This window comes from Callospermophilus lateralis, chromosome 18, assembly GCF_048772815.1.
Source record: "Callospermophilus lateralis isolate mCalLat2 chromosome 18, mCalLat2.hap1, whole genome shotgun sequence".
NCBI lineage: Eukaryota > Metazoa > Chordata > Mammalia > Rodentia > Sciuridae > Callospermophilus > Callospermophilus lateralis.
The window spans coordinates 676993-689975 of record NC_135322.1 but is presented as its reverse complement, the minus strand read 5'-3'; the positions used below and the strand labels follow the sequence as shown (position 1 = coordinate 689975).

The following is a 12983-nucleotide window of genomic DNA, read 5'->3' as shown; positions in this document are numbered from 1 at the left end:
TGCCAACCTAGGTCATTACAAGTTCTGTCACATTTTTATTTTTTTCCAGTAGCAAACTGTAATTCTTATTATACTTTACACATAGTAAGTTCTTTTCATTAAATTGATTTTTTACGTCTTGCCCTTTTGATATTAGTAGAGGAAATTAGGAAATGTTAACATTTTCATTGACATTTTATTCAATAAGGTACATATAGTGTGCTTTGAATTACCAAAAATACTGGAAAGACTTCTACCTAGGACAACAGATTTCTTTGCTATTATTTAAAATAAGTTCTATAATTTAAATACCACCTTTGGTTGTCATTCAATGTTTCCTTTGTATTACTTTATCAATCTGTCTCCAAAATCTCCCCCTTTTTACTAATGTAATTTTGCTTGTACATTTAAGATTATTGCTTATATAAAAGAAAAATTTCAACTGTCTTGACTTGTGTCTATTCTAGATGATATTATTATCTTAATAACATTTCCTGTTTCTAGAATGTTTCTCAAATGTGTATTTCAATTCTCAGTCATGGAAGTGGACATTTATCTCACGGCTGAGGTTTCTGTGTGGTAGAAATGACCATGCCAGAAGATAACTCAACCAGGCACCGCCAGCGTGATAGCATTTTTTCTTCTTGACTTCAAACCTCCTCATACTTCACCATCCAACAATGAAGCTTCAGTGCTTTTGGAAGAAGGGATTGTTCTGAGGAAGGCTCTCTAAAAACGATCTTGAAACTTCTATTATTTTACCTTTTATACATGATGGTAAATATTTTGAAGTGTGATACATTTTACCCCAAACTGAAATTTCTTAACATGAAAAAGCATCTATAGAGCTATAGGTAGGATAGAGGATTAGCATTTCCTCCATTGGTTTTCAGAAGAATGCATGTGTTTTCCAAATATCTCCCAGCATAACCCTTATCAGTTACTGTTATGTCACTTCTGCCATATGCAACCAGTTATGAGCATCGATCCTTCAGAGTGACTATTACATAGTTTTGTACAATGGTAGTTTCTTCCTTTGGTCCTGAGACTACTTCAAGTGACCTCCGCTTTCTCTCAATTTCCTCACATCCCTTATTTGATCAGATTTTCCAAAAGAATCTTGGAAAGTTTCTGCTTAGATCTGAAATAAACTGCCTTCACCCTCAAAGACACTTCTTTCTTATACTGAGAAATTTTAGAGACCAAAACCTGGTTGTTAGAAATAGGCATTGATATTTGGTTGCCCATAATTTCTACAGTTTTTCAATGTAGAAAGGAAGGAGAGTATATATTTTTATGCATTTACTTACAAATTGATGTAATATTTATTTGTGTGTATGTGTGGTTTAGAGGCAAGAATGTAGCTCAGAGTAATGAGAGTCCCTGAGTTTGATCTCTAGTACAAAACATTTTCTTAATAAGTTAATATTGAATGTTTCTATCAAATGGAGGTTTTACTTATATTACCACTCACTTTCTCTTACATTGAAATTCTTATTTTCCACTTATATTAATATATTTGTTTCAAAAATACATCAACCCTTTTGTAAAATATATAAGCAAAATTTAAGCTTTATTGACAGATAATTTTGCCTCTAGGATATACAGTTGAAATGATATATTTTTCAATTCACTTGAAGTATTTCATTTTCACAGAGGTCACCAACTGAATATTTGTAAATCTTTCCACTTTTCTTTTTTTTATATATTTATTTTTTAGTATTTGGTGGACACAACATCTCTGTTTGTATGTGGTGCTGAGGATCGAACCTGGGCCGCACGCATGGCAGGCGAGGGTGCTGCTGCTTGAGCCACATCCCCAGCCCCAATCTTTCCACTTTTCAATTTTGTGTTTTTAAAATATTTAATTTGATTCAACCATGTTTACTATATGAAATATTTATTTTGCAAAAATAAAGCCACTATTTTAGAAGATTTTCTTCTAAATCTGTATGTATTCTGTTCCTGTATTTTTATTTCTCCACATATATGGAAAAACTTTGGCATACTTCATAATTTTTTACTTGGCTTTTCATTTCAGAAAGCAATCAGTTACTAAATCAGAGTATAAAGATCTTCCCCAGTTTACAGGTATTATCTGCTGTGCAGATGAACCATGATGCATTCACCTACTTCCTGTGGGATGACATTCAAACTGCTTCCAAGTAGAACTTTCAAGAACACCTTCTGAATCCACAACCACACATACTTAATGCTTACTTAAACTTAGAAAATATGTATTAGGTTTAGCAGTAAAGGTTACTGGGCAAGGTGATGGTAATATTTCTTTTTGTCTGTCTAACTACCCATTCCTTTATTCCAATCAAAATCACTGTACCAAGCATGCAATGTGATGGCGGTTGTTAAGTTGGAAATTGGGGTTATCTTCCTTATTCAGATGGGAGTGGGAGTCCTTGGAAATATCTCCCTCCTTTGTCTTTATAACTTCACTTTGCTCACTGGACACAATGTAAAACCCACAGACATGGTCCTCAACCAACTGGTATTAGCCAATTCCATTGTACTTTTCTCCAGAGGGATCCCTCAGACAGTGGCAGCTTTTGGACTGAACTACTTCCTGGATGAAACTGGATGTAAACTTCTCTTCTATTTTCACAGAGTAGCCAGAGGGGTTTCCCTCAGCACCACCTGCTTCCTCAGTGGTTTCCAGGCCATAAAACTTTACCCCAATTTCTCCAAGTGGCTGGAGCTCAGAATGAAATCCCCAAGGTGCACTGGTTTCAGTTGTTTTCTCTTCTGGATCCTGCAACTGTTGATAAATATGTTTGTTCCTATAAAAGTGATTGGTCCAATGAACAGCAAAAATATAAGTGTGAAAATAAATTATGGATACTGTTCCGCACTTAATCCAGATAGCTTTAAAAAGTTTCTAGTTGCATTCTTATTCTTCACAATTGACTTCATGTGTTTGGGACTCATGGCCTGGGCCAGTGGATTTATGGTCCTTTTCCTGCACAGACACAAACAGCGAGTGCAACACATTTACATCCACAGGCATACTTTTAGACATTCCCCTGAGGGTAAAGCTACATGCACCATTTTGATCCTTGTGAGCTCCTTTTGTATCTTTTACTCATTCTCTTCTGTTTTGCATGTTTGGATGACTCTTGCTGTAATCCCAGGTCAGTGGCTGGTAAATACCTCTATGTTTTTGTCTTCATGTTTCCCAGCATTCAGTCCCTTGGTGCTCATTCACAGCGACACTCGTTTCTTTGGTTTCATGGACTGCTAACAAAGAAGCAACTTCTTCCATATTCTCTACAGCTATTTCAGTCATCCCTTCTACCATGTTAATGTTTAGGGCAATAAATTGCACATTCTTTATAGAAATGTGTCATTCTGTGTAGAATGGGGGAGTTCAATCTTAGACAATGTAAGTCCTATAAGAGGCCTAAAATAAACTTTATGTACATAAATAAATAAATGCTACTCAAACTGCTCTAGCTTCAAAGGAAATATTCATGAATATGAAATAGTGTGATAGGGGAAAATATTGTCTGAGATTTGGAGAAAATCTCTGCTTGTGTGGTTTTTGTGCAGAGTGGTAAATGACATGTAATGTAAAATGCACCATTTTAATAAATTTCAAGATTACAATTCAGTGGTGTTAAGTGAATTTGTAATGTTGTAAACCTACCATTACTATTTCCAACACTTTTTTTGATCAACCCAAAAGAAAATGTGTATACATTAAGTGTAACTCTTCATTTCCCGTGCCCCCAGCCTCTGGTATCCTGTTTTTTGTCTCTATGAGTTTGCCTATTCTAGATATTTCATAAAAGTGGAATAAAATATTTGTTATTTTGAATGTGACTAACACTTCTTAGAATATTTTTCAAAGTTCATCTTTGTTGTGTCATATATAACTTTATTCCTTTTATGACTATTCCATTGTTTGAATGTATCATTTTTTTAAATTCACAGATCTTTGATGGATACTTGTCGGGAGCCATTCTCACACGTGACTGGGTGACTCCCGGTTAGGGTCTGAGGTGCTCTGGCTGTGTCGGAGCTTTCCCAGCCCTCTCCTGTTGAGAGAACCTGTCCGTGTGGGGGTGTAACTGACCACTGACCCCGGAGGCCCAATCACTGACCCTGACCTTGGAGTGCGGCCCCCCTTCAACCTTCATTGGATGGAATTCTCCCCTGAGTTTCTTGCTCCCCAATAAAAGGCTACTCCCTGGCGTGCTCTCTCTCTCTCTCTCTCTCTCCTGCTAGCCCTGAGTAATCCTTGCTGCCCTGCCGGGCGGTTAGAGGAGGGAACCAGAGAGGGGAGCTGTCTCGGACCTGGTCATAGAAAAAGGTAACTGAGTCTGTGTGTTTATTTCGATCTCACTAGCTAACTTTTATGCCAAGAACCTCATTAATGAAACCATTGCGCTGGCCGCATGGTAGAGATACTTAGGTTGTTTCTACCTTTCGGACACTGTGAATAACCTTACCACGGCCCTGAGTGTCCGGGTACCTGAGTTCATGCTTTCAGTTCTTTAGAATGTGTAAACAAGGTCTCAGGTGGCAGTTTCTATACTTTGAGGAGCTGCTAGACTCTTTTCCACAATAGCTTTACCATTCCACATTCCCACTGCAGGTATATAAGGGTTCCAACTTCTCCGCATCCTTGATACTGTTTTTTGTTTGTTTTAGTAGCCATTCTGGTAGATGTGCAGAGGACCCTTGTGGTTTTGATTTGACTTTCCCTATTTTCAATATTCCCTCTCCTCATCAATTCGCCCTTCTCTTCTCACCTCCTATTAGTGTACAAACTTACTTTCTCAAAAGGGAAGCTCTGTCCTCTATCACCTCCTTAAGGCCTATTCCACTTCCAGAGGTACCTGCGTAGGTTCCCCACTGCTCTTTCCAGATTCGCAGTTGAATCTCTCCTAAGTCTGTCTCTCTTCTACTCCCCACAGGATGTCAGGGAAATCCAGATTCCTTCCAGGGACAAACTCCACAGAACAAATTGGATCTTCAACAGGAAATGGAAACATGCTATTTTTAAAAAGTAAATACAAGACTTGAGTCTCTCACTTGAGGGTCTTCTTCTCCCTTTACTCAGATCACAGAATCATTTCCCTAAACAGCTTTGACGTCAGTGCTGTCCTCTGCCGGCTCGGGATTCACCCTTCAGGCTGACAAGCCGCGGGACCTCCGGGATGTTGGCGGGAGACTGACGTCACACGTCACTGTCCCCACTGCCAGCAGCAAGACCTCCCAGGGCAGCCACGGGCGGTGGGCGGACTTGCTCCCTCCTGGAGGAGCAGCACCTCAAGCTTCTTTTCTGCCTTCCCTCGGCGTTTCTCGGTGGCCGTCTTCAGCGCGGTCGTCTCCGGTCTCACTGGGTGTCTCTCCACTTTCCCTTTTGTGTCTGCAGATCAGCTTCTCAGGAGGAAGTCACTTCTGCCCTGGGCTGAGCTCAGCGCCTACATCCCAGGTCTGCTGCACCACGAGTGGACTCCGGCCCTGTCTCTGCTCCTGGACCCGCCCCCGAAATCCGCTAACCAGCGCTAAGGGCTCCTGCGCGCAGAGCGGACACGCCTCTCCGCGTCCACGTGGAAACTCCAGTAGAGACAACTTGGCCGCGGTTCCTTTAAGAAGTGCGAAGCCCCGCCCCGCTTTCCAAAGGCGGTGACGCTATCTCCCAGCGCCCCGCGAGGCCGATCAGCGGCGGTTCCCAGAGAGCCACGCAGACCGCCCTGCGGAGCGTGAGAACTACGTTACCCAGAATGCCACGCAAAGACCCGGCCAATGAGCGCTCGGCAGAGGGCGCCGCGGCGTTTGTTCTGTAGCTCGGGGCGGGACTTCCGGCGTCGCTCCCGGACGGTCGCAGTGATAGCTTTCCGGTTCCGCACGCTCCATCAGCTATAGGAGTCCTGGGTGGTCTTCGCGGCGCAACGGCGAAGCCGATGGCTGTGGCCGCGCCGCAGGACACAGGCGGGGTAAGCGCCGCGTCCCCCGGGCCGCGCGAGTCCCGGAGCCCCGAGGGGCTGCGCGCGTCCTCCTGTGTCACTCCACCTTTCAGGTCTCGGTGTCCAGAAGGACGCGGGGCTCAGGGGCGGGTCCCCACTTCCCAAGCTGGTGTCCTGGGTGTGGGATAGCGTGACTGCCCAAGGGACTGGTTTCTTTATTTCACTAGGGCGGTTGAGCCAGCAGCAATCTGGCGTGTCACCCTTATCCTCAGGATTTGGGTAGCCAGGGAGTGCTGTGCTCAGAAGAGCGTGGTCTGCGTTAAGTTTTTCAAAGTTTCCAAACGCAATTCAAAGTTAGAACATCTGGAAAGGGGATAGCACCGAGGTGCAGCAACGATGGAGTCCTAGTGCAAGTTCTCACCGTAGTTAACAGCACCCAGGACTGGGGCACTGAGGCCACCCATAATGCAGTCATCCCCAGGGCTGGGCGGGAAAAAAAGGAGGCCTGAGTCAGGGGAACCCCCACCATGGTCACTTGTCTCTCTTCCTCTTCTCACAGGTTCCCATGACTACAAAAACCCTTATGGACTTCGCACAGGTGAGTAGAGGGTGTGCCAGGACTTCCATGATTCTGATCCCACTCGGTCTCTCCATCTTTTAGTGTTCTGGGGATCTTCTCATGTTACTTCTCTACTTCTTGGATCCTGAGCAACTATATCAAGCCCAGGAATCACATGTCTAGACTAGGGGCTATCTGAAGTGGTTTCTTTTGCTGGAAAGTAGTACAGTAAGGTGTGGAAGGATGTCCCAAGTTTAGATAATTGGTAAGCAAATGCAGAACGTAGGGCTGAGTTGTTTAGGAAAGCAGGGAGTTGGAAGCTAGAGAACAGGAATCACACTGTGATGGTTTTCTCAGATTTTCTGTGTCTTTTCTGGAGTGAGACAAGTAATGCAAGTTTTGGATTAGAAGATGGAGATCTGACCCAAGTCTCAAATTTCCTGTGGCTACAACATGGAGACCAGACTGGGTGTGAAGGGTGGGATAGGAGGAGCAAAGATAAGCCTACTGTAGCAGACAGGTGAGAGCTAATAATGGCTGGACCAATGTGGTGGCCATGCAGTTGGTAGCTGTTGGTATCTATATCAGTTTTTTTGAGTAAGAAAGACCAAGTTTATAGATACTAAGGGTGAGATATTCTTAAGAATCTGTGGTTCATGGAAGTGGGGTGTTTGGGTCTAGTAGCTAGAAATATAGAAGCTCCACTAAGCAGGATAAGTTTGCAGTAGGGTGAGTTATTTGGAATATTTGCAGTTTTGTTTTGGGACATCTTTAGAGGCTGAGATATTTCAAAGAACAGTTAGTTTAGACATCAAATGGATAGTTAACCACACAGGACTACAGCTTTGGGGAGGGATTCAGGACACATCCAGAAGGTAGTGGTCAGTGTTTGTCCTGAGTGTAGCTTGGGTCACCATTAAAAGGGAATCCTGGTTTGCTGGTAATGCTATTGGGATCATGGGGACCCATGGGTGTGTCTTGTGCTTGGGTCCTTGGGTGGTAGTTGTGGGAGTCACAAAGATGTGGGAGAGAAGTGAAAGGTATGGGAGAGAGGATGGTCTGGCAGTTTGCCATGAAATCAGTGTGAAGGCCTAGGAGTAACTGAGGTACTGAAGCTAGGACTAATGCTTATTCAACATACTTTATATCCACAAGAATTTTGTAGAATCCATGGTGTTTCTTTCGAGTTTCATAAATTAGCAGCATAAATTTTCATGAGGAGAGTTGGTGTTCCTGAGGTGTAAGGCTACTGTGGCAGGCCATTGAATGAAAGTCAGGAGGAGAGGCAGGCAGTTCCTGGAGGCGGGCATATCAAGTACAGCACAAGTGGAAGTGGGCTGTGGTTTCTGAAATCTGCAGGCCGTTCTGGGTTGCTGAGGTTGAAACAAGGAGCTCAGCAGAGGAGCTCTTGTTGGGATGTGGCCTGAGTGTTCCCAAAGGATTCATGTGTTGGAATGTGAATCCCAGCCTGACATATTAACAGTGGAAACAATCTGTGATGTTTAGAGGTTGAGCCTTTGGGGAGTGATTCGGGCTATATAGAGTTGTTAGGATGTAGCCTGTGGTAGGATCTGCTGGCTTTATAAGTAGAAAAGAGATTGCATACACATGTGCGTGTTTCCTGTGTCTTGTCATGGTATGCCCTGAGCTACATGAGGAGACTGCCAGCAAGAAGGCCATCTCAGATGAAGTGTTCAGGCCTTGCACCTCCAGAAATGTGAGCCCAGATGTCTTTCTTTATACAGTGGTTTGCCTCAAATATTCTGTTATGCTAGTAAAGATGGACTAATGTGGCCTGCAGAACAGGACAGGGACTGCCTCTGGCAGTGGGGGCTATCAAAGCTCTGGGTAGTACTAGATCTTGTATCAACTTGCCAAGCTTTTTGGATGCCATGTTCTGAGTAATATGGTGAAACCAGGGAGGGGTGGAGGTGGCTGCAGGAGCAAGGCTGTATGAGAAGTGCAGTTCAAGGAGTGACGTTTACACTATGGGGATTGTGAGCTAAGTGACTGATGGCCTGGCATTGAGGACATCAAAGATGATGAGCTCAAATTTGTGTCTGAGAGGCACAATCTTGGGACCCCAGGAAAATCACCTGGCTTTTGGGGATCTGGCCCTACATGTCAGGCCATTTAGCTGGTTCTCCCAGCCCACCTGCCTGGGGATGCTGAAGGAGGATAGTGACCATGGGACCAAGAGGAGAGGGTGGTGCCTGATGGTGCTGAAGGAGGACACGGTGACCACAGACCTTGAGGAGACGGTGAAACTCAATACCTTCGATGTCTCCTCTGAGTTAGAAAGCAGGAAGGAAGACGAGCAAGGGAAGGCTGACTGGTAGGAGGAAGAGTGGACTTGGGTTCCTAGGAGAGAAGCTGATTAATTTTCCCCATCTTGGCAGGACTGTGTGACCTTTGAGGATGTGGCCATTTACTTCTCCCAGGAAGAGTGGGGGCTCCTTGGTGAGGATCAGCGGGTGCTGTACCTCGGTGTGATGTTGGAGAACTTTGCACTTGTGACCTCCCTAGGTAAGACTCTCGCCCCCACCCCACTGCTTTGAGCTGGGCTCTATATCCACTTTCCCTCTAGCGGCAGTTCTGCCTTTTCCAGAGCCTGTGGAAATCCTCTCCACTGTCTTGGCACATGTGCATGGATGGGCTTGGTGCACTGCCACGAGAAGCTGTAGCTCTTGCCCTGAAGTGCGCAGGGGAGGGTCTGGGCATCAGGTATCTAAGTCAGCCTGACAGATCTCACCTGACTTTCTACTCCCTCTTTGGGTTACTATTCCAAGATCTTCACCTCCTTCTGGAAGACATTTCCTGTGGTCTGTAGTGTGCTGTGTGGTTCTGGGCAGTGCTGCAGGATTACCTGGCCTGTCTTTCCTTTAGGACTTGCTTTACACAGGGAGAGCAAGTGAGAGCCCTGGTGGTGTCATAGGATGAACATGCCACACATCTCAGAGGACTCTGGGCCTTGATGAGTGGCCGCGAGGGAGTGTATGACATCCAGACTTTCTCCTCATAACCAGCAGCCTGTTTTCTAACCCTAACTAGCAGCCTGCCTGGTGTCTGCCAGAGTTTCGGAGCTTATGCCTTTGTTTCTATCTACCTACTTACCTACTTTCCTTTCCTTCTTTCCCTTCCTCCCCTCACTTCCTTCCTTCCTTCTCTTCTTTCTTTAGAGTTTTGGAGCTGATGCCACTGGTCAGCCTTTGTTTCTGTCTACTTTCCTTTCCTTCCCCTGGGATTGAAGTCAGGGGAACTTAATCACGGAGTCACATACCTAGTCCCTTTTTTATGATTTATTTAGAGACAGTGTCAAGTTGCTTAGGACCTTGCTTCGTTTCTGGGGCTGGCTTTGAACTTGCAGTCCTCCTGCCTCAGCCTCCTGAGCTGCTTGGACCACAGGCATGTGGCACCACCTCTGGCCCTTTTCCTTATCTTTGTTGATTTTTTGCTGACTCCTTATTTGTGGTCTCTAGCCTTTTGCTGCTCCCTCCTTTCTGTACTCCATGTGCCACATATCCTCTGCACTGCCTCCCAACACTGACCATTTGTGGTGAAGTTTGTGAACGTCAGTAAATATTCCTTTTTCCAATTGTACTTTCCTGGTTCTGGATGCTACTAGCCTTTGGGACAGCATGCACACGTCACCAGATGACAAAGGCTTGTCAAAGTCAATGATGAGGAGTAGATTTGAGGCCCTGCCTCACCATCGTGTTGTGCAACTCAGCCTTGTGTCCTTTGTCTGGTGATGGCTCACCTTTTTGATCTTTAGAGGCTCAATACTGCCCAGCAGCCACTGCTTCAAAATGCTTCCAGCTTTCTCATCCTCAGAACAATACATGTGGACTCATTCCTTGATACGTATGTGATAGGACCTCCTCTTTCTGTTTTAAAGTGTACTGCAGGATTTTAACTGATTGAGTTGACTGAGTGAGAGTTTAATGTCATCGATAGAATAATTTATTATTTAAAGTGGCAAGAGAATAGTACCATGATATATGGGCCTACATGAGAAGGTGCCCAGTGGTGAGGCCGAAGTAGAAGGGAAAATACTAAACTATAGCCTTTATTGGACTTCCAGCCCAGTAGGTAGGGCATGGTAAATAGTTCAGGATGGGTACATTAAACATTGCAATGGACCCTGGGATTAAGGGACATCTTGGCCATACTTGCCTACTACCTGTCTTGGGATGATTGGGGCAGAGGACTATGGCATACTGAAGTATCAAGGCCATATAGAAAATATGGTCTGCAGTATTGACTCTGGATTGGTTATTTTGCATTTGAATGGTGTGATTCCATCTCAGACCTTTGGTAAGAATTGCCTTGCTCTCTTCCCCAGCCAGCAAAATTTAGTTTGTTTTTAAATGGAATCTCATTCACTCTTGCCTCAGCTTCCCAAGTAACTGAGATTACAGGGGCATGCCATTGTGCAGGGCTTTCAGCAAAGCATTTTGCTTTGTTTTATTCTGGTGATTGAACTCAGTGGCACTCTATTGTTGAGCTACATTCACACCCCTTTCTATTACTTTAAGACAGGGTATTTCTAAGTTTCTTAGGCCAGCCTTGAACTTGTGATCCTTTTGCCTTAGCCTCCCAAGTAATTAGGGTTGCGGGCATGTGCCACTACTCCTAGTCTTAGAAGTTTTTTAAAGTATCAGAAAATCAGTCTGGGGGCATCGCTCAGTGGTAGAGCACTAGCATTTATGAGATCCTGTATTTGATCCTTAATACCACACATACAAAAGTCATATTATACAGGAAGTACTTTAAAACATGAGTAATATACTCCCACTATGGTGTCAACATGTATTTCATTAGAATTTGTTTGCTTACAGTTTGTTGGCATGGAATGGAGGATGAAGAGATACCTTCTGAGCAGATTTCTGTAGGATTGTCACAAGTCAAGACTACAAAGGCAGGTGTATCTACCCAGGAGACTTATCCCTGTGAAATGTGTGTCCCAGTTCTAAAAGACCTTTTGCACCTGGCTGATCAACCTGGGCAGGAACCATACTTGACTGGGATATGTGCAAACCTTCACCAGGAGCAGAATTGTCACAGCTCAGAGATGTCCTTGAAGAGAGACTTGGGAAAAGCCTCATTTATAAAGAGCTGCAGAATCCAAGGGAAACCTGTAACTTGTGGGGATGTTGGAAAAAGCTTCTTGGCCACATTGGACTTTACCCAGCCCCAGTCTGTTCCCAACTGTGAGAGTCCAAATACAGTTACTGAGTGTGGGGAAGATCTTCATATTGGAATAAATCATTACAAATGGGGTGAATGCAGAAAAACTTCCAGCCACAAACATGCTCTTGTTCACCATCCAAGAGTCTACACTGGAAAAAGGCTTTATGAATCTACCAAATGTGGGAAAGCCTACTGCTGCAAGTACTCACTTATTCAGCTCCAGAGAGTCCATAATGGAGAAAGACCTTATGAATGTAGTGAATGTGGGAAATCTTTCAGCCAGACCTCCCACTTGAATGACCACCGCAGAATCCACACTGGAGAGAGGCCTTATGAGTGTGGTCAGTGTGGGAAATCATTTAGTCAAAGAGCCACCCTCATTAAACATTACAGAGTGCACACTGGAGAAAGGCCTTATGAGTGTGGTGAATGTGGGAAATCTTTTAGCCAAAGCTCCAACCTCATTGAACACTGCAGAATTCACACTGGAGAAAGGCCTTATGAGTGTGATGAGTGTGGGAAAGCATTTGGGTCCAAATCCACTCTTGTTCGACACCAGAGAACTCACACGGGAGAAAAGCCTTATGAATGTAGCGAATGTGGGAAATTCTTTACACAGAGCCACAGCCTACTTGAACACCAGATAATTCACACCGGAGCAAGGCCTTATGAGTGTGGACAGTGTGGTAAGTCATTTAGCCTAAAGTATGGCCTCATTCAACATCAGTTAATCCACAGTGGAGCTAGGCCTTTTGAGTGTGACCAGTGTGGAAAATCTTTTAGCCAAAGAGCCACCCTCAATAAACACCACAAGGTGCACACTGCAGAAAAGCCTTATGAGTGTGGGGAATGTGGGAAAGCCTTTATGTTCAAATCCAAACTCATTCGGCACCAGAGGACTCACACTGGAGAAAGACCTTTTGAGTGCAGTGAATGTGGGAAGTTCTTTAGACAGAGCTACACTCTTGTTGAACACCAGAAAATTCACACCGGCTTGAGGCCCTACGAATGTGGTCAGTGTGGAAAATCCTTTATCCAGAAGTCTGGCCTCATTCAGCACCAGGTGGTTCACACTGGAGAAAGACCATATGAGTGCGGCAAATGTGGGAAATCTTTTACACAGCACTCTGGCCTCATTCTTCATCGAAAATCTCACACCATGGAGAGGCCTCACAAAAGCAACAAATGTGAGGAAGCCTTCAGCCCAAGGTTTAACATCACTTAGCTCCTGAAAGTCCACCCCTGAGAAAGGCTTTATACCTGCAGGAAATGTGCTATTTCTTTGGTCAGTATTAGGCCCTATGAGGGAACTGCCTGCCTGAAGT

General features: G+C 44.5%; 2 protein-coding genes across 2 annotated transcripts; both read left to right on the top strand.

Annotated features, from left to right (window-relative positions):
• Positions 1-2332: 2332 nt before the first annotated feature.
• Positions 2333-3232, top strand: LOC143384150 (vomeronasal type-1 receptor 1-like). Its single transcript, XM_076839208.2, has one exon. It carries the CDS (start codon positions 2333-2335, stop codon positions 3230-3232), a length of 900 nt encoding a protein of 299 aa, XP_076695323.2.
• Positions 3233-5812: 2580 nt separating this feature from the next.
• Positions 5813-12983, top strand: LOC143383447 (uncharacterized). The gene is made up of 4 exons (XM_076838019.1): positions 5813-5936; positions 6466-6504; positions 8865-8991; positions 11307-12983. The coding sequence occupies exons 1-4, from the start codon at positions 5904-5906 to the stop codon at positions 12881-12883; spliced, it is 1776 nt and encodes a 591-aa protein (XP_076694134.1). The 5' UTR covers positions 5813-5903; the 3' UTR covers positions 12884-12983.